The sequence below is a fragment of the Monopterus albus genome, unplaced genomic scaffold (assembly GCF_001952655.1).
Source record: "Monopterus albus unplaced genomic scaffold, M_albus_1.0 scaffold305.1, whole genome shotgun sequence".
NCBI lineage: Eukaryota > Metazoa > Chordata > Actinopteri > Synbranchiformes > Synbranchidae > Monopterus > Monopterus albus.
The window spans coordinates 274,242-295,674 of record NW_018128185.1 but is presented as its reverse complement, the minus strand read 5'-3'; the positions used below and the strand labels follow the sequence as shown (position 1 = coordinate 295,674).

General features: G+C 40.2%; 2 protein-coding genes across 7 annotated transcripts in view; one reads left to right on the top strand and one right to left on the bottom strand.

Annotated features, from left to right (window-relative positions):
- The first annotated feature begins 1,586 nt into the window (after positions 1 to 1,586).
- Positions 1,587 to 14,126, top strand: impdh2 (IMP (inosine 5'-monophosphate) dehydrogenase 2). The gene is made up of 14 exons (XM_020623576.1): positions 1,587 to 2,102; positions 3,976 to 4,024; positions 5,363 to 5,464; positions 5,564 to 5,638; positions 5,979 to 6,185; positions 6,592 to 6,679; positions 6,819 to 7,018; positions 7,737 to 7,827; positions 8,155 to 8,250; positions 11,039 to 11,182; positions 11,434 to 11,578; positions 12,082 to 12,225; positions 13,547 to 13,630; positions 13,852 to 14,126. The coding sequence occupies exons 1-14, from the start codon at positions 2,005 to 2,007 to the stop codon at positions 13,871 to 13,873; spliced, it is 1,545 nt and encodes a 514-aa protein (XP_020479232.1). The 5' UTR covers positions 1,587 to 2,004; the 3' UTR covers positions 13,874 to 14,126.
- Positions 14,127 to 14,255: 129 nt separating this feature from the next.
- The window catches only part of LOC109973772 (uncharacterized), a 10,809-nt gene continuing 3,631 nt past the window's right edge, over positions 14,256 to 21,433 (bottom strand). Inside the window, exons 3-6 of one of the 6 annotated variants that reach the window (XR_002276870.1) lie at positions 16,629 to 16,702; positions 16,486 to 16,515; positions 15,139 to 15,284; positions 14,256 to 14,459 (exon numbers count right to left, since the gene is read on the bottom strand). The gene's annotated coding sequence lies outside the window, so the exon portion shown is untranslated. Of the gene's footprint in view, positions 14,460 to 14,483; positions 15,285 to 16,485; positions 16,703 to 21,433 lie in introns of those variants that run through there. The other 5 variants (XR_002276871.1, XR_002276868.1, XR_002276869.1 and 2 more) reach the window with 5 other exon arrangements.

Sequence of the window (21,433 nt, the reverse complement as noted above, 5' to 3'; positions counted from 1 at the left end):
AGATAGAATGTTGATTTAAATGGAATGGAGTCAAGTAGAAGTGATGTATTTTCAAAAATGTAGCAGGTTTTTTGTCGCAACTAGTGTTTTTTTTTACCATATTACACAAGGAAATGTGATGTTTTACTTATCCTTGTAGCAAAATATTAACACCTTAAGAGGAGGTTTATATTACATTTCCTTAATGTAAGGAATGATGTCTTCCAATCTAAACTGCCTGGAGACTGATTTTAGTAGAATAAACCTTTAACAAATGGAGATAAAAATGCAATTAAGATCTATAAATACAAGCCTTTTGGCCATAATGAGCCTCATTTAACAGAATTAATCTTTTATACCTTTAATCTTTACTGTAGTATAATGTGAGGGTACATGCAACATAAGAACAGTATTTTCATATACAGTCAATATTGTAATTGTACATTTACAACCCTAGTTCCAAGAGATGTTGGGACTCTGTGTAAATTGTAAGTAAAACTGAATGAAATGCTTTGAAAACCCCCTTTACCCCATAGTCATTTGGTAACAATACAATGATAAGCTATGTAATATTCAAATTAATATAATCTATACTATAAACACTTGGTTTTGTCCTTTCACACATTTACAGCCATGTTCACTACTGACCCTTCACCCAATAGAAAATGTCTGAATCCGCTTACAGGTGTGTTTTATGATACATGTTGTATATTCAGAGCTGCTATAATGCTAAGTACCTCTGGCGAGTTTTTAAAAGTGGAGTGAAGTCATTCATATCCTTAAACAGACCAACTTTGAGGAGTGAATGTTCACTTGCTGCCTAATATGCCCCACACATTGGCAGGTGCCATTGTAACAAGATATTCAGTGTCATTCACTTCACCTGTCAGTGGTCATAATGTTATGTGCCATTGACTGATTAGCTACTGTATATTGGCATTTGAGAATCTGGTCTGGTCTCTCACATCTGTGCTGCAAATGTGAACAATAGAAAGAATCATGCATACATTGAAACTGTATAAGTTTCCAACAACAGTTTGAAATGTGAATTCTCTGCAAAAGAAAGGTGCATTGCAAGTAAATATATCATAATATATTCATAATATGAATGTGTCTCAACAGTTGCTCCAATGTTGACACATGATGCAGAAACCTCAGGACACTTCTGATATAATGTGCCTTGTTTCTGCTGTAGCCTAATAGAGTTAGTCTGAATGTAATAGTATGCCTTAACCTATTGTGTGTGGCCCAGTTCCCCCCAGGAAGGACAGTTCTATGGGCTGTAGGATATTTTGAAACCACTGGAAAACAGGATGAGTTCAGATAAATTGAGCATGTTTTACATTTTAGACTGTGATATTCACCAGCCTCCTTCTACATCCCAAAACAACATACAGTATGATGTTTCCTGTTGCTAGAGTTTTGACCTCTTCAGGTCTTTCCATCTGTGGACCTTGGCAGCGGGTGAAGTGCCAGAAGGTTTTGCTTTGACTATATATTTTTTCGAGATGCAACATATTTTTAACTGCGAAAAATGAGTTAGCTCGTTCAGATATGACTGTAAAATAGTGTTGACTGTTTTCTAAGCTAGTATGCAGGCCGACCGGATGTGACGTCCCAGCGCCTCTGGGACATGAACGATGCACGTGTTGGAGAGAGCTGCAGAAAGGACATGAGCACTATGAGCCCCCAGCTGAGCTCCCAGCTGAGCCCGGTTGTCAAGCAGGAACAAGGTCAGCTACAGTCTTTATACCGACATTTTCTGCCCTTGTTGTAGTCATTAATAGACGACAGGGGCCGTTTCGGAGTAGGACCACGGTTGGACAGATAACGGACCGAGAAGGAGAGTCGACTGTGGCGGCAGGGGAAGAAAGTTCTCGGTCTCAGTTCCTGGGCCTGTCTGTATTTTGTATTCGGTCGTCTTTTTAGCATCTTCTTGAGCCGAATTGTTAACCATTAAACAACAGAGGAAGATAAAGAAGAAGCTTTATTGTTCAAGACTGAAGGCAGGATAATTTGGACGTCATGGCGGACTACCTGATCAGCGGACAGACTGGTTACCTTCCCGACGACGGGCTGACGGGACAGCAGCTGTTCAGCGGAGGAGACGGGCTCACATACAAGTAAAGACACATTCCCACTCCTCTGTCCCGGGACAACCAGCCCAATGAATGCCTATAACTTAGCTTAGTGTGCTAACAGTAGCCTGTCTTGTAATAAGTGATGCTTTATTGTAGCAGATTATCAGTAGATGATGAATGAGTGCTGGCATAAACCCCCCTTAAAATCCAACCGGTTCTCTGACCTGCGTCCAGTTTTTGAGCCAGCCCGCAACATTTCATTTAGTCACTGATTAATCTGCCAATTTCTTGCTCAGAGAAACTTTTACTACCTTAGCAAAGACATGGACCCTGTAAGGGTCAAGCTCCAAAAAGACTGGATTCTACGTTTTTCAACATGCAAACCATGTTATTGGAGTTATTTTCCAACTATTGAAAGTTCTCCCTAGAGTTGGATTATACAGTTTTCACAGGCTTAGTACTTATGGCAAGTAAACCGAAGTTCAGAAGTTTAAATCAGTGAAGTATCCCTTTAAATGTCCAGAGTAATCACACATTTATAATAGACAGGTGGTGTCTTACAGTACTTTTTTTTTTTTTTAGCATTCATAACCCAAAGTATTAGACTCAAGAAACAAGGAGGAAAGCTTTCTCAGATCTGCCTGCTTATACATACAAGAAAACAGATGTTACATGGTTAAGTAGAAATATAAGAAAACAGACATTCATCCATTATCTGGTTTTCAGTACAACGTTTGCACAACTGGTCCCCCGTCAAACCCCATCAGTGTTTTCTGACTGCTCTGAACTTTACCCAGACACTAATTGTTTTAATGTCTAAATTACACATTGCCAGTCAAAAGGAACAAAATATAACCATTGGGTTTAGAATGTGAAAACAGGGGTGTAATCTGAATTTACAGCCTCTTGGAAATGGGAGACAGGGACACGCATGCCACTTTTTACACACACTGTCCTAAAGTTACCTTGTGCCTTCCACAGGACTGTGCACCCCGGCTATATTTAGCACATCTGCTTGGTAGACTATACAACACAGCACAAATAGTAGCGTGATGTACTAATCTATTGTTGGCTCCATCTTAACATTGCTTAGTGTGACCAGCAGCCAAAAAAGTATTAACATTACAATATGAAGGTGGATAATATATACTCATAGAATTTAAAAACGCACCACTAATGCGGTGTAAACACTTTGCCCTTTTTGTGGGAGACTGCAGTGGACAGTTTTCAGAGATTTTATTGGATTAGATGATTAATCAGTGAATTGGAACAGAAAAGTCACACCCTGACAGTGATATAGTGCTGCATTTAGTAGTTCTTCAACATTGAATGACATATAAAAGTTTAATCTACATTAGGCCGACCTCAGCATCAGTGAGCCTCGGGCGTCCATAACCCTGTTCACTGTTTGTCCTTCCTTAGACACTGTTGGTCGGTACTAACCACTGCAGACCGGGAACACCCAACAAGATCTGCAGGCTGGGAGACTCTCTGACCCGGTCGTCAGCCATCACAGCCTGGCCCTTGTCAAAGTCACTCAGATCCCTATGCTTGCTTGTGTTTTCCAGCTTCCAACACATCAACTTCACAGACTGAATGTTGACTTGGTGCTTAATATGCCCCACACGCTGACAGGTGCCACTGTAATGAGAAAATCAGTGTTATTCACTTCACCTGTCAGTGGTCATAATGTTATGGCCGATGACTGTATACCAGATGCATTAAAACAAAAGGTGGAGCTCAGTTTCAGTTCTCACTTTTGCTTTGAGGGTATTGTTAGGTTTCAGATTACCCACTAAATCTTTCAATTCTTGGCTTTTAATTGGCTGAGGCAGAGACAGAGCTGTAAGGAGGGACAGGCCGTGTAAGGAGTCATTTTTTGCTGCCCTGACTTTTCTCTTTGTGTCTTTTTCAGTGACTTTCTGATTCTGCCGGGCTATATCGACTTCACAGCAGATCAAGTGGTGAGGACTAATATTCATTTACCAACACACAAAATCTGATTAACATCGCCATTGTGGTATTAAACTAATCTGAATCTGAGATGGTTGCCGAGGTGGGAGCACGTAAATAGAGAGTGAGGATTATCATCTGTGCATCAGGAATAATCCCAGAATCAGGCTGACAGCACTTCCATAAACTCAAGCAGTAAATACTTCCCAGAATTTACAGTTGTGTACAGAGTGTATGTTTTGCTAAAAGCTGCCACTGTGACGTTTATGGGATAATGGCAAATTTTAAACTGTAGTGTGATAGTAGCGTAAAGTGTGAGCAAGCAGACTTGGGGCTGTCTGTTGTAAATGACAATCTTTAATAGAGTTGTTTTCTTTGCTTAGTGACAAAATGATTTTTTCTAATAAAATTTAAGTATAAAATGATTTCATGACAACCTCAACAACAGTCAAACTGGAAAATAATTTAGACAAATGATTTGACTTATAGACTACAGTATATATGCCTTTACATCCAAGCTGTGTCCAAATCCGCATTACAATAATTCAAGCGGGTTTTGATTAAATTTAATTTAGTGTTTGCAAAAGGAAAGTGACAGAATTAAATACACTGAACACAGTCGGTATGTGGACTGGAAAACACACCGTCATGATGTTCATGTACACCATTGTCCCACAGTGCAAAGCTTTTAGGAAAAATCAGACGTAAAAGATTTGTAGAAGAACGTTTTGCTGTCTCTTTGTGAAGTTTAGTTGGTGGCTTTATCTATTCCACTGCCTTTGCACTAAATATTTATAAATACGTATGTATATGTGTTGATTTCTTGCATACTAAGTGTAAAACAGCATATAATAAAGAGTGCATAGTGTGTTCTGTATACAGATGGTATGTACTATGGGCTTGGTTCACAGCTGGTCATAGTAGGTGAATGACAGGTTAAAAAAGTAATTTTAGAAAAACTGTCAAAATAAGCAACATGCCACCACATGCAGAAAAATGTACTTTATGCAATCAAATGAGTGAAGATAGATTACAACACTGCCACCTAGTAGTTGGGGCTTTGAAAGCAAGACGGAATGAACCACTGCCGTAAGTCTTGGCATGTGAACTGTTAGTTAAAAATATATAGTGTTTTTGAGAATCAGTACAGTATCTTAAAATGTAATATTGCAAGATTCAGGTGTATCAGTAGTTTCTTATACCCCTAGTCACAATCAGTCAGCTGTCTCAGAAAAGGAAGCAGCTAAATGTTTATACTTGTGCTTCCATGTGTTGGTGTCTTCAGTGGAAAAGGACAATTGGAAGGATAGAAGGCTGAACTGTAGATTTCCAACTTGTCTTTTATCCAGGACCTCACATCAGCTCTCACCAAACAAATCACCATGAAAACCCCCTTTGTCTCCACTCCCATGGACACGGTCACAGAGGCCAGCATGGCCATTGCTATGGCAGTAAGTATGACACACAAGACCGCAGTCTGTTTGCTTTGTTTGATTGTCACTTTTGCATACTATGATGCTCACACACACACATGTATTGTCTCCTCCCAGCTAACGGGTGGTATTGGGTTCATCCACCACAACTGCACTCCAGAGTTCCAGGCCAATGAAGTTTGCAAAGTCAAGGTAGTGATGATGATCTATATAGGCTTTTTTCCTCATTTCATTTATTTTATTTTTTCTTTTTATTTGCTACAGACTGTTTTGCCTTTCCCTCTCTTCTTTCCACCTCCTGCCTTTCTCTTAGCAGTGTGACGACTCTTCTCTGCGGTCAGTCTTCTTATTGTATGTTTATCTTCATGTTATTAATCTCTTCTCTTTTGTGTTTGCTTTCTGGCCTTTTAGTTGCTGGGGTTATAGAACCATGTTTTTCTCTGCATCCTTTGCGCCTCGACTGTGGAGTGTAGGCAGTTAATTCTTCGCTCTGCTGCTCCTTTCCCTCACCTTCCTTCCCTCTCTCTTCCAGCGTTATGAGCAGGGCTTCATCACAGACCCTGTGGTGATGAGCCCCAGTGAGCGAGTGCGGGATGTCTTCCAGGCCAAGGCTCGCTATGGCTTCTGTGGCATCCCCATCACAGACAATGGAAAAATGGGCGGCAAGCTGGTGGGAATCATCTCTTCCAGAGACATCGACTTTCTGAAGGAGGAGGACTGCGACCTGCCGCTCAGCGAGGTGGCTGCACTCTAGACATAGGGAGTTCAAGATAGGACAGTACTTTGCACAAAGGATTAGAGGTCTTTCGATACAGAATTTTTGACACTGATGCAAGGATATTGTACAGTTGAAGAGTGAACTCTATAAATAAAGTCAACAGAAACAATCCATATTGTGATCAAATAATAGCACCACAGAATATATCGGCGTTTGTTCCATTTTGGCTGAGAGAAGAGAAAAAGTGACATATTGAAGTAGGTTTAAGTTGGATCTGTGTTGATATTGGGCAGTAAACTCTAGATGAAATTAAAATATTACCTCTCCAAGAACTAAACATTTGAGAAATACCAGAAGTTGTTACATTCTCAGAAACCTACCCTATGGGTTTAGAGTTTAGTTTCAACCTGCTGCTGTCACATCACAGGTGATGACAAAACGAGAAGATCTCGTGGTCGCTCCAGCTGGAGTGACGCTGAAAGAAGCCAATGAAATCCTCCAGAGGAGTAAGAAAGGTGAAGAGGATGTTACTGTAAATCTGTTTCTCATAAGAATGATGTGATTTGCTTGATCTTTTTAGCAACCCTATGTATCATTTCAATAAAAAAATGGGCTAAGACAGATTTAAACCTATCTCTCTCATTCCACCTACAGGTAAACTGCCCATAGTGAATGAAGAGGGATCCCTGGTGTCCATCATCGCCCGCACGGACCTGAAAAAGAATCGGGACTTCCCTCTAGCCTCCAAAGATTCCCGGAAACAGCTGCTGTGTGGCGCTGCCATCGGAACCCATGATGATGACAAGTACCGACTGGACCTACTGGTGCAGAGTGGCGTGGATGCCGTTGTACTGGTAAGGCAGAGATGCCGTTTATAGTGAGGACAGGGAATAATAATAATAATAAACATGACTTTTAAGAGCACCTGTCAAAACACAGTTACAAAGTGCTTCAGGAAAAGAGATGCAGTAGAATCAAACAGCAAAGCAAAGATATAAAAAAGAAAAATAAATGATAAAACAGTAATAGAATAATTTTGAGTCACCAGTTAACCTATCCTGCATATCTTTTGATTATGTGGGGAAACCCAGGCAGGCAAACGCCACACACAGCCTTCTTGCTGTGGTGCAACAGTGCTAACCGCTGTGCCGCTGTCAGATGCATTTGCGCTGTTCTGTTTGGAAATGTTTTGGACTATATGGTGCAGATTTGACATGGCTGCTTTTATTCCTGAGCTGATATCAGTTTTATTACTAGGAAATCAATACTGGAGCTGCTGGTGGGGAACACACTGGAAGTGAGCTCCTTCACAGACTCACCAGCACTTGGGGACAGGGCAGAATGGACATTAAAATCAATGAGGCAGAGACTGGACACAGTTACATTTGCTCCCATTGAGAGTGTTAATGAGAGATGATCCATGTGGGATGGTGGCCTTGATCTGTGGGAGCACATTTAATGCTGTGTGGACTGCTTAGATTGTTTCTGGAGTTGCTACAGGTTAGGTTGTCTGCTGGCTCTAAAGTGATGTGTTGTAGATGGTGATGGCACATGTTCCTTCTCTACCTCCAGGACTCGTCTCAGGGCAATTCAATCTTCCAAATCAACATGATCAAATATATCAAAGAAAAGTACCCCAGCCTGCAGGTCATCGGAGGCAATGGTAACTACACCTTTTACTGCTTTGCCTACACACTACTGTGTGCACAATACCCAGAAAAGGTATTTCCACTGATCCCAGTTACTCATCCCAAGCAAAAACTGTTGAACTACAAATGTTTGTACATTTGCACTTGTCAGACTGACATGTTAATGGCTTATCAAGAGAATGAGATCAGCCATGTCACAGTTCTCAGCCAGCAAACTTGCCGAGTGTCCAAACAAGTGGCTGATGACAACTGAGTTATAGGGGCTTGTGAATCATTTTGCTTACAGATAAAACGGTCATTATCCAGCTCTAATAGTTTCTCTTTCTCTCCTTCTGCTGCAGTGGTGACTGCAGCTCAGGCTAAGAACCTGATTGATGCAGGGGCGGACGCGCTGAGAGTGGGGATGGGCAGTGGCTCCATATGCATCACACAGGAAGGTGAGCGACTGACTGAACACCACCACCCTCACTGCTTCACAAAGCAGCCAGCAGCCATTATGAAGCCTCTAATGTGGTTACTGAATCTGTCAGTAAAAGGGAGAAAGGGAGGTTTTAGTGGAATTATGTGCAGTTTGTCCTTTTGTCAAACTTTGGTTGACTTTGGTTTGGCAGCAAGAAGTGCAATGTTAAATGTCTAGTTTGTGTTACTGATCCTAATGCCTGGATCAGACAACACTGGATCAGCTTGTCAGTGACACGAGGGCTGGGCAAGCAACAGTTTCATATATCCCATGTAGTGTGTTATAGTAAAAGAAAACTGGCTTTACAGGAGGTTCAGGCAGAAACAAGGACATTCGATTATGTGCCTTCTCTTGAACAGTTTAAGTTCTCTGTGATACTTTGGATCCAGTTGTTGTTCCTGATCTTGGAGCTCTCCTGCCTGATTCCCTTTAGCTGCGTAGGCCGTCAGTTTCTCAGCCAAGTCACTTTAGGATCTATAATGAGCCGGTCTGACATTGTGACTCTGTGAAAAGTCTGATCCTGAGTTTAGACATAAAGTTGTTTGTTAGATTAGGCATTTAGGATTGTAATGACTCATTTTCTAAGGAAATAGAAGCTGATTTTTAACTGGACTAAACTTCCTTTAGTACAGAAATAAGTGAGTTTGGAATCTAAACTGTAACTGGGATACATTTTGTTGGAGTTTGTCTGGCATAGGTAAGAAGTATGTTGTTTACCTCAGTGCTTCCTGTTGTCTCTGGCCTAAGCAGGCAAATCATTAGCTGCTTTGTTCTTCATTTTCCTTTTCTTGTTTTTTTTTTTTTTTTTCCATTTATGCGTGTCATCTTCATACCTACCTCCTCCCTTTTCTTTTTCTTTCTGGTTTCTGTCTCTTGAATTCTCTCCCCAACCTCCCACCCTGGTGTTTGTGTGTCCGTGTCCAGCTCCCCTCAGTGTACCACCTGCAATAAAGCTCCACAGCCCCAAAACCCCAACTACTGTTACGGGATACTCCAGTAAGTTTCCCACCCTCTGTGGCCTGCGCTGGGCTCTCATTGGCTCCTTGATCACAGTGTGGCCCCCGCCCCCCTACATCCCAGCCTGTGGCTTTGATCGGTTTGCATCAGTAGAAGTAGTCGATGTAGCGGTAGCAGGGTTATTATGGCCTTGGGTGTTTTGGGGTTTGGGGGTTTTTGCTTGTTCCTACAGCCTCACTAATCTGAAATGCCCAGAATGAATGTTGCTCTTCCTCCAGCCACTTTACTGACCTGCTGGTCTGTGGGTGATTTAATCCTGCTGAGACACTGTCCACTTGTGTCTTTTTGTTGATACTATTGGTCAGGCAGTGGCACGTTGAGTCCAAACCATGTGTGTGCTGCTTCTGTGACACGACTGACCCACCAGTGATGTAGATGGTAGCCACAGGGTGTCTCTGTTCAGCAGAGGAGACAATGCTGATGGGCTGCTTGGGACCAGGCAGGCTTTGTTTGAGCTGTCTGGTAGTCAGAACAGCATATTCAGTTAGTACATGCAGTGGCACGCCTGCACTAAGCTTATGATAAAAGGTACGTCCAGCTGTGACTGTTGCAGTCCAAGGTGCCACACTTTTGACTTGTAGCATGGCTGCATGACAATACCTGTCAGCATTCATCAGCTCTGTGTGTCTGGGAAAAGATGAGGCGATTTTTATTTTTACGGCTTTGTCAGATGGTTTTATGTACGTTTCTGAAATGACACCTGAACCAAGCAGTCACCAGTTTGATTTACTTCGTTTTTGAACATGCACTGTGATCATACCAGGTTTGTCCCAAAAGAATACAAAAATAACCAAACCTGGGAATGTTGAATTAAATTTTTGTTTGTTTCGGAAGTCAGCACTGTTTTACTAGAGTTTGGGTTTTGGTCGTTGACAGAGGAGAACGATGGTTATATACAGTAACCCAAGATTCCATCTCCTTAACTGCTGCACCTGTACATGCCCATAACTGCTCCATATGGCATTTCCTCTCTTAGATGATGGAAGCAAACACCTAGCATGACGATTTGGTTTACTAGTTGGGTAAGTACCGTGCAGCCCAGAGATCACAGGAAGCAGAACAACTCTAGTGGGTAAGAATAGGGAATTGGAATGTTTCTCTTTGTGGGACTTTATAAATTTGAACATCAGTCTTGCGTACTTGAAGGTGAAATCTTAGAATTGGTCGACTAGCAGCATTCAGGTAATAATTCATGATATATTAAGTGAGATGGATGTGAAGTCTTAGTGGTGTGGTAGTTGTCTGCTGATGTGGCAAGTTTAACTTCCCCATTCTAACAGAAATGGGCATGTTCCCAGCCTGTCTGCTTTTTTTTCTTCTCCCCCCTTTTTAAACATCACTTCCTGGGGCTTTCCACCACGCATGCTTGTCCAAGTCCGGTTAAATACTCTGAACTCAGTTTGGATGTCTTAATGTCAGTTTGTTAAATGATCAGTTGATTCTTAGCTCCAAAGCATTTGTTAAATTTCTACTTTGCAGCATTGTAACATATTAAAGAAGAGTGCATTAGAGCCCTGTCCCTGTAAACATATAATTATCATATGGAACAAATGGATAAGAAATGGGAGCCAGCATTTTCCTCTCATTTCCAAGATTATTTTGTAAAGCATTGGGTGGTGATGTTTCAGTAGTGTCCTGTTAGGTGAAGGACTGTTGTATTGCACAGGACCATATTGTCATGACTAAGTTCTTCCTCTATTGTACACATTTTCTCAATTCTATCCATCTCTCTCTTCTCACTACATCAGTGCTGGCATGCGGCAGACCCCAGGCCACAGCTGTCTATAAGGTGTCAGAGTACACCCGACATTTCGGTGTGCCAGTCATCGCTGATGGGGGGATCCAGACTGTCGGGCACATTGCCAAAGCCTTGGCACTGGGAGCATCCACAGGTATGGATAGAGGGATGCTTCTGAATCAGCGTGCAAGAGTTTATAGTTAAAATGTGGACATTGGATGAGACAGATACTCAAATTTTAAAATCAATTTCTGTAGTCAATTGTGATGTTTTACATGAACAGATTTTCAGACTTGGACTGTAGTTTTCACTGCCCTCCGTGAGAAATTGTGATTATGCAAAACAAAAGCTTTTCTTCCCCATTTTCACTCCATTTAAGGCTTTGTCTTAATCCTTGCTGTGCAGTGATGATGGGCTCTCTGCTGGCTGCCACCAGCGAAGCTCCCGGTGAATATTTCTTCTCAGATGGCATCAGACTGAAGAAATATCGTGGCATGGGGTCCGTAGATGCCATGGACAAAAACCTGGGCTCCCAGACCAGATACTTCAGGTACAGAAACTGTCCCCTAAAAGTGCTTTGTATTTATGACAAAGCATTAATCAATATTCAACACTCATGCAAATAGACAAGGTCTACAGGTTAAATCGCAGCAATGCAAAAGCAAGAGAGGAAAAAAGTAAATGTGGCTGTTCCTGTCCAGATTACACACCAGTCTCACCACCCAAACACTTCTTCCTCATATGATTTTCAGTGGTTTTCCTAACATCAACTTATTTCTGCCTTGTGGTAGTGAAGAATGATGAGTCTACTAAAAGGACAGAGTGGCAGTCATTTTGCACAGCAGTGCTTTAAATTCTGTTAAATCTTTATTTGGGCTGAAAAGTAAATACAACACTCATGGAGTTCATAAAATAAAGCATTTTAATTTATTCTCCTTACTATGGATTAACTCTTAATCCACAAGATGTAGAACATCATCACCTTTAAATGTCAGTGAAAGACAGGATCCATCTGAAACCTGCTGTTCAATTCCTCTTTTCCTCTGTCCTCAGTGAGCACGATAAGATTAAAGTTGCTCAGGGTGTTTCGGGAGCAGTGCAGGACAAAGGTTCCATCCACAAGTTCGTTCCATACCTGCTGGCTGGCATTCAGCACTCCTGTCAGGACATCGGAGCCAAAAGCCTCACACAGCTCAGGTAGAGACACAAACGCACAATTTGTCTGTGTAACCCTGCATTCTGCTCCGCCCTCCTAGGTCACAACATTGGGGGCAAAAAAAAAGAAAAAAAGATGAAATAATTGTGCAAAGAATTTCAGAAGCCCACTGCATTCAAAGAAAGAAAAATTGTAATTATGACTGAATGTAAGTGAGATCTTTATTCTAATAATTGAGACAATGCAGGGGTTGGATTGCTGCAGAATTTGTCTGAAAATCAGGTTTTAATGAATTTAACGAATGCTTTAGTATCCAAGTAATTCAGTGACAGTTGTCAGCACATGAGCATGCAGCAAAAATGAAGTGATAATAGCTAATTCGACACTTACTATTCCAAAATATAAACAAATAGAGGCTTAAAAACTGTGCCCAAGCTGCAGCCCCACAGTAACTCGTATCTGACCACATTGATTTTTTTTTTTTGTAAAATTATTTGTTCACATAATAGAACGTTTAATGTGATATTTTCCAAAATATTATGCTAAGAATTTTTTTTATAAATTTGATATTTAAGCTCATTCATTATATAGATAGTCTAGTAGCCTGTAGGATCTTGACAATTCAGGGAGCCTATAATGCCTATTACAAGATCCCGAACTTATGACAAAGCATTAATCAATATTCAACACTCATGCAAATAGACAAACTTTGATAAGAAATGGGAAGTAGGATCTAGGCTATATGTTTCCATGGATATAGTCTTACAATGTGGGTACCGTTTTTAGCCCAGGCTACATTTGTTTTTGCTGCCTAGCCTACTGTTGTATGTACTGTCAGAATTATGTGAATATCCTACTGAAAAAATGAAAATAAATTTTTCTTAAGCAGGTTCTGAAGCTTTCCACATCCTGCTCAGTACATGTATATAATGAATTACAGTATGGGCAGTAACTTTGAAACCCGTTTGGAGTCTATATTTCTTAGTTTTGGAACACTAAGTACGGCGCATTAACTGTTAGTTCAGTTTTGCTGTGCACTATTGGATGTATTGATATCTATCACTGCATTACTTTGATACTGAAGAATTAGATAAAACCTGATGATTTTCAGGCAGGTTCTGCAGCGTTCCAGCCTTATTACTACGAGATCTTTTTCTGGTAATTATGAGAGTGCAGGGGTCGAGTTCTAGCCAAGTACCTGCTGTACTTCAGTGATGATGGTCAGCTAGTGTGTTGACTTTAGCATTTAGCTTAAAGCACCCCTGTGCCACAGTAGCTTGGTTCTAGGCTTTGGTCTTGTTACTCGCCTGTATTTCTTCCCCATGATGTCTGGAGTTAATAGCGTTTGTTTCCTATGTTCAGAGCCATGATGTACTCCGGAGATCTGAAATTTGAAAAGAGAACGTCATCGGCTCAATTAGAGGGCGGAGTCCACGGCTTGCACAGGTATGCGCACAGTTCAGCACAAACAGGTCCACTCACCCTGATGGACAACTTTTCTGTTTTGTTCCGCTTCAGATTCCATTGACTCCAAGTTCTTAGTTTCATGTCTCACCACAGCTACACAGACCTTCAGTTAGACTTCCTCTTCACAGCCGCCGTTCTGGCTACTGGCTGTACGTCTTAACAGCAAGCAGTGATGTCATCTGATCTTCTCTGTCCCACAGTTATGAGAAGCGGCTGTTTTGAAAAGAAGCCAGCCTGCAGATGGAAAACCCAGCCAATAGGGACATTATGCAATCACACTACTTGCCTGATCCTCCCCAGACACCTCATATAAATTAGTCTTTGAGAAGTTCTCACGACTCTTCTGAGGATCCATCAGTCTTCCTGTCAGTGTCATCTATGCATAATCTGTTTAATATAGCTGTTCGTACACTTGTGTGCGAAGAACTAAGCATTTATCAGTCAGTGCATGTGTAATTGAACTGTCCAATGCCTTCCCTGGTATGTTAAAATTACAGATTGGTTGATTTTAAGACAAAAAAAAAGTTGTCTAATAATAAAGATCATGTTTTTCCATAAGCTGCTTGTCTTCTTTTTTTACCAGCATTGTAAAACTATAATTTGGGAAGTAGAGTGAGAAGGTGCCCAGTGACAAGTTACTACTTCAGGATAAAAATTGAGTTGATAATACAGTTAGAGATTCTTAACTGATGGACGTTCATTCATATCGCTGGAGTCTCATGTTACCTGGGCAGAGAAGACGTGCAGCAGCTTGTGGTGTCTCATGAGAAACTGTCATTTCCACAAGCATGAGATCATTTCTGGTGAGCTATATGGAGGAAGCCAGGGGAGAAAAATCCCTTCATTTAATATGAAATAAGGAGACATGACTATCATCCATGTTTACTCTGAAGAGGACCTTGTCCATTCAACCCTGTTGTAAAATCAAGCATTGATATAAATTGAATATAGCATAGGCTATAAACAAAATTGGGCCAAGCCTACTGTAGAAATACTATTTCCTATTTAATTTTGGGCAGTACTTTTGTGGGGTCCTGAAACACTACCTTAACTACTACAAACGGTCTCCAGATTTGTACGTCTGACTGTAAAGAAATCTGACATGTTCAGCTGGCCTGATGTGCCCTGAGCTGTATTAACAAATACTAACCATGAGAAAAATAAATCAGTTAGACAAAATAAAACAATATATGCACTACCTGCAACTGAACTATTCACAGCAGGATATTTTCATATACAACAGACTGTAGAGAGTTTATAAAGGAAAAGTTTCCCCTAAGAAGCCGAGGTGTTCGTCACAAACTAAATTCATACGTTTATTCTGTCGTGTATTTCAACATTCACTTTAGAGAAGCAGAAGCCCAGCTGGTTGCCAATCAGATAACATACTGCATTACTGCTCGACTACTAGTTATTCAAGTACTGTACATTCAAGGCGGAAGCGTGGGAGTAATGCCCAGGAGGAAGCCAACCTTCTCTCCACCTACCTCAGGTCTCCAGGGAGGATCAGGATCTCTGCCAAATCTGCCGGACTTTCCAGGCTGAAACCCAGATGGACTGATGGGCCTGTTCCTGTCACGGTCTGTTGGTCGCACCTGTCTGGAATCATCCATCATGCCACATGCAGACAGTTCTAATTAACACACACACACACGAAAAGAGTCGATTTACAGGCCTCGATTAGCTTAACTGAAAGCTCAGGGTTTCACAGGAGGAACCGTGTTGCTCCACAGAATACTAGTACTACCTACCACCTTTACCACTCAGTATTGCTACTGCTTGTACTACTACTGCCACAATAGATAAGGTTTTGATTTGGTTATTAGATTGTCAAAAGACATCTACATGTCCAGGTTAAGACATTATGTGATCAGTGACATCTACTGTGCATACAACAACTACAGAGGGGATTTGTTGGCTGGACCAAATGAAGTTTGAAGACACCACATTAGACTCTGGCAACTCCAAATAGCCATTTTTCACAATTTTTGCGAATAAAATGATAAATCAAGAAAATAATTAGCAAATTAATCTGTGATCACTGCATTTTTTTCTGCTGCTCAACACACTGTTAAACTATTTTAACAGTTGAAACCAGAATAGCTCTGATTTAACAAATGACAAGCTGTATTTTGAGAGTTGTGCAGTGTGCTGTAGTACGTTTAGTATGAGATGTGTGTTGAGCATCATAGTGGATATTCTGTGGCAGGAAGCTTTGGACACAAGTCCAACAATATCTGTTCCTCTCCAGTGTCAACTAAATACCCAGGTTCAGATGCAATTTAACCAGCAACGGTACTGTGAAGTGTTCTGGGCTGTAACACATCACAGAAAAAACGTGGCACTGGTGTTCACAGTGTTTGCAGGAGGGTTGGTTAGCCTTGTACATATGGATTTATTAAGGGAGAACATGTCTGTGCCTGGGGGTCCATCATCTCATAATCTGCCCGTGACTACTGTTACAGAAACTGTTTCTAGACCAAAAAGACTAGTGTTACTGCTACTACTGTCCTAATTACAGTCAGCAGTTTTTGTGTGCCACATGCAACTTATTCATTATGCTTCTGTGGTGAAAATATAGGGTTAACCTGGTAAACAAACTTAAACACACCAGAAACGAGCACTATACACAGAACTGGACCCAAACTGCAAAAATACCATTAGGACAAGTTTTCATGGAAATAACTACATGTAATGTCATTTTATAAGTTATACAGTGCACTGTTTGGGTAAATATTTATTTATTAATATTATTTTTATTAGCAAATTATTTCTACAGATATTTTTGTGAAGTGTTAGAACGAATTAAAAGTGCATGTTGAGAGTGCAGTTACCTTAGTCTCGTGTTTCACACTGAGGAACATCTGGGATGAGTCAGAGGAACCGTGCGGTTCATAGGGAAGTAGAAGATTAGTAAAGTAGTGAACAGCTTCAATAGAACAAATACATTTTAAAGTTTGTATAAAAAAGTACTCACCGATGTGTAGTGGTATCTAGCCACAGAGAGAGATTTGGTTTCATCTGTCCAGGTTTACATCTAGGATTTCTGTTCTATCCCAATAAAATGAAGGTACAATTGAATTTGTGGAGTTAAAAATGCATCAAAAAATATCATCTCTGACAAGATGCTGGTTTTGTTAGTCTGAAGAATCCCCAGAATATACTATCAACTGTTTTCTCAGGGACTGTATTCCCAGAGAAACCCATCCTCGGCGACATCTGTTCCCAGACACACTGCAGTTAAATGTCATCGCAAAACCTCAGCAGATAAACCCAAATCTATATTTGCATGGCATAACTTCTATTTAACAAAATACGTTTTTTTTTCCATTTGTACTTTGGGTCAACTGACGTTTAATGTAAACAGATTTAAATCTTGACATTAGCTGGTGCAGCCTCACTGAAAAAAGTAAAAACTGTGTAAAATAAATACATCTTTCATATCTATTAAAACAGGGATGAGTCTACATGATGAACTGACTTTACTTCACTTAGTCTTTAAGATATTTAAAACAAGAGTGTATAACTATCTAAATATCTCATAATATGAAAACATTTACACTTCATTCAAATGATACATCAGCTGTATCATGCAAAGTTGCAAACAGTCTTACTTAAAAAAGCATTTGAGTGTATTTGCCACATAAAAAAAAAAAGACAAGATAGTAGCTATTGTGTCTGTGGAGCAGGAGAGGAGGGAGACGGAGTGAACAAAGAAAGGAGAGGAGGAGTTCTGTCTGATCGGGAGAAGTGAAAGTGAAACGAATCTCTAGAGTATTTAAAGAGGAAGTCTAGGAGTCCCGGAGCTGTGGCAGACGGGGACCACCGAGGGGGACACACTGCTCAGAGAGGCTGGTGAGCTGCAGAACCTTTAAAACTCCTATTTTACAAATGTATTATCACTGTGAGTCATTTAGACAAGCATCTTTTTGGTCAGCTGCTTGTGTCCTTTGACTTCATTGTACTGGCTTCTGGTCTGAGTGCAAGTCCTCATTCTCTCTCTCTTTACATTTTACTTCATAACTTTTAAACTTTACCTCACATTTGTATCGTAACATTTTAGTGATTGAAAGGAGTGTCTTTGTTCCATCATTCCTGATTGTTAGAAAAACTAGAAAGCATTTAGGCTGTTTTCTAGTATAAACTGAAAGTAGAGTTGAGCGTCAGTGATTTTACCCAAGTCCTCTTTTTTTTTCATTAACCGCCTCTTTATTTTTCAGGATATGAGAGTTTGAGGCAGCTTTATATCACAGTCTAAAACCGATTGTAAGCTCCAAAGGAAGCACCCTATGATGCAAATCTCTTTCTTAATTTTTTTTTCCAGCTCTCCCCTTCCTTTTAGCATACTATCAGCGCTTCCTTGTCAGTCTGACTTCTCATGCCCCATCTAGCTTTCTGTCTGTCTCTCAACAGATAACACACAACAGGTTTTTCTAGATGGGACACAAATACAGGAGGCTTATATTTATCCCTGTTCCAATAGTTTGTCTTGGAGAAGGTTTGGTATTTCAAAAGTTGACATGTTGAGCCTGAGGCTGGTTTTAAAGATGTAAGCCGTGTCAGGCTTTTGCCTCCAGAAACAACCAGTATGCTTTAGTAATTCTGAATCCTGCATCTTTGGGGAAGCTGCACAGTTGTTTTGTACCAACTACTGGCATTTTATTACCACTCCTCCTTGAGTAGTGTTACATCAGACTGAGCTCATGATCCACATTAAGAACGCTATCTGTGGATTCACAAAATGTGCTTTTATGAAAAATGTAACGTTCCATAATGCTTTAAAACTTTTAATTTCTGATCTAAAATGTTCTCTCTAATCAGTTATTTATAGGCAAGGTAAGTCCTTATATCAGCTTTAATGTGTTTAATCTAATTACACCAAGACATTTTATTGGCTTTTGGCTAAAGGTCTGTTATGTTTAACTCTTTGCTTACACTAAAACAAATGAACAAAAATAAGAATCTTCAAAATGCTTTATACTATAAAATGCCTATTTTATGTGCTTAGATAAAAAGCAATCAGCTGTTTTGTTAGCATCATAACATACACTACCTACAGCAGTCACTTAGTGCCTTTTTTCAATGATTTCACTGAGCAAAGACTAACTGCTAACACTGCAGTTTCACTCGACAGCTTGATGTACAGTTTAATGTTACACCGCGATCCAGTGAACTTGGATTCAGTTTACAACCATTTCAGCAGCTGGCATAAACTGGACAAGCCGTTTGTTAGTGTTCAATAACAGAACAGTAACAGCAGAAAATGTATAAGCTAACCTGAAAAGAAAAAAAAAAAACACAAATGGGGAGCAATAAAATATTGAGTATCCAGAGTTTTCCAGTTATTTGTGTTACCGACACATGAAATCCAGTTCACTGGATGACTGAACTAACAGCTCAAAGTAAAATATTGCCATGCAAGTTCCACTTTGTAAGCAGGTCAGGTCAATTCAAATATAATAGCAGAGCTTATAAACTCTAGCTGTGGGTTCATTATTAGATATGAATCGTTATTATTGATGAGAACCGAGTGAGGCAGAGGAAGCCGATATGTTAACCGCAATATAAAGGAACCAAACCTTCTGCTGCTCAGGAGTCACCCACTGGAGACAACGCTCACTTTAAAGTTACTGAACTTGTGTAATGGTTACTTAAACTGTGTTGAAAACAGGATTTATTTAAACTGTGGTTACTTACTGTGACATAAAACTGGATTTGCATGGTCTTTCTACCCGAATCACAAAGATGTACATACCGCTAAAGAACTGACCATCACACACTATGATACTACAAACACTTTGGGTTTGGTTTCAAATTCAAAGTTTTTTCTCTACAACTTAACACTGTAAACAACACAGTTTACTTGATGGTAACTAGCACTTGTTTTTCAAATGAAAATCACATGACCTTTATAAGAACTGCGTCTTTGAATTCTGTCTGAACCTGCAGATCAAACCACTATATTTTAGTCCATTAGTTCCATCCATGTATTGTAAACACACTTTTCTTCTTCTTTTCAGCTGTGCTGTCCAGTTCAGGCCCAGGCCCAGCCCTGAACCTCATTTTGGTGGGTGGGATTGTAACGGAACCCATAATGCAGCTGTGATTCAGAGCTCCAGCTGGTTATGGGGTCCGTTTCCATCCCACAACGCAAAGGACATCCTGAGCAGACGGACTTCAGTTTAAACACGATCAACTTTATTGTTCCATAAAGGAAGAAAACAAAATTTAAAATAGTAAAACACCAGTAACAGTATAGAAACTATATCAAAGTATCTACATTATAAATACACATCCCAAACTGACTGAGCCACAAGGACAAACTAAAGGCTATTTAGCTTATACAATATGTAGTGTACCCATTCTGATTTATCAAAGCCAGTGTCAACTATAGTTTTGTTTCTATTAAAGTGAAACTAATTCTAATGCTTTGTAAACTGTATGTAATGAATGAACTGTGGTTTGTTTTATGCCTGATGCAAGAGGTGTTCTTCCTCAATGACACGTTTTCTCCCGGATTGCTAACAATAAACGCAACCGGGAATTTCGTGTCAGCCACGAATTATACCTAGACCAGCGACCGAAGAGCCTGCTGTAAATTATTTTTGATTTCCAGTTTGTAAAGTGTACCGATACAGTTGTTTGTACTCTACTTCTTAATGGACATTTCTATTAAATCTCAATTTAAACTCTCAACCAGTGTGTATATTTTGTTTCCAAGATCTAGCATAACACTATTTCTGATCTGTGTCTTTCATGAACCACAGGGCAGCAGTTTTTCCCTTCTACACCAATGTAACAATGATGTATACAGCTTTGATTTCCTCTCCCTACTGGCTGACATGACTGAAACAAGATATTTACATCAGTGTTTGACACTGCTTCGCCATCTCTAAATGCCACATTTCAACAGCATAACCACCTATGTTGTCCAGTAAATGTCATTACCTACTGAAGTCACTTAGAATAGCTCTAGCATATGAATAATCCCAAAGAAAGCAATTGCAGACTAAAGCATTTCTTACAATAAAATACTTCAGCTGTCAGTGTGATTTGTTTTGCTTTTGCTGAGTTTGGTTCACTATTCACACAAACAGGCTCAGCTGACGTGGTACAAGAGGTCCAGTACAGGTATGTACCAAAAAATTTGAATATCGAGGGAAAAGTCCATTTATTTCAATAATTTGTTTCAAAAAGTGAAACTTGTATGTTATATTAGTTCACTACACACAAAGTGAAATATTTCAAGCCTTTATTTGTTTCAATTTTGATGATTATGGATTAAAGACAAAAAAAACCCCCAAATCCAGTGTTTCACAAAATTAGAATATTTCATGTGACCAATAAAAAAAGGATCTTAAACACATGTTGGCCTTCTGAAAAGTGTGTTAATGTACTGTATTATGTCCTCAGTACTTTGTTGGGCCTCCTTTTGCATTAATTACTGCATCAAGGCGACGTGGCATGGAGGCGATCAGCCTTTGACACAGTTGAGGTGTTATGGTAGCCCAAGTTGCTTTGATATTGGCCTTCAGCTTGTCTGCATTTCGGGGTCTGTGTTCCCTCATCGTCCTCTTGACAATACCCCATAGATTTTCAATGGGGTTTAAGTCAGGTGAGTTTGCCGGCCAATCAAGTACAGTTATTCCATGGCTATTAAACCAGGTACTGGTAATTTTGGCTGTGTGGGCAGGTGCCAAATCCTGCTGGAAAATAAAATCTTCAGCTCCAAAAAGCTTGTCGGCAGCAGGAAGCATGAAGTGCTCTAGAATTTCCTGGTAG

What these genes read in the sequence shown, in the direction of transcription:
- impdh2 (XM_020623576.1), top strand. Translation starts at nt 2,005, where the DNA reads ATGGCGGACTACCTGATCAGCGGACAGACTGGTTACCTTCCCGACGAC. An exon ending in GGCACTGGGAGCATCCACAG is followed by an intron (nt 11,183 to 11,433) that starts GTATGGATAGAG and finishes CTTGCTGTGCAG; the next exon opens with TGATGATGGGCTCTCTGCTG. An exon ending in AAAAGCCTCACACAGCTCAG is followed by an intron (nt 12,226 to 13,546) that starts GTAGAGACACAA and finishes TCCTATGTTCAG; the next exon opens with AGCCATGATGTACTCCGGAG.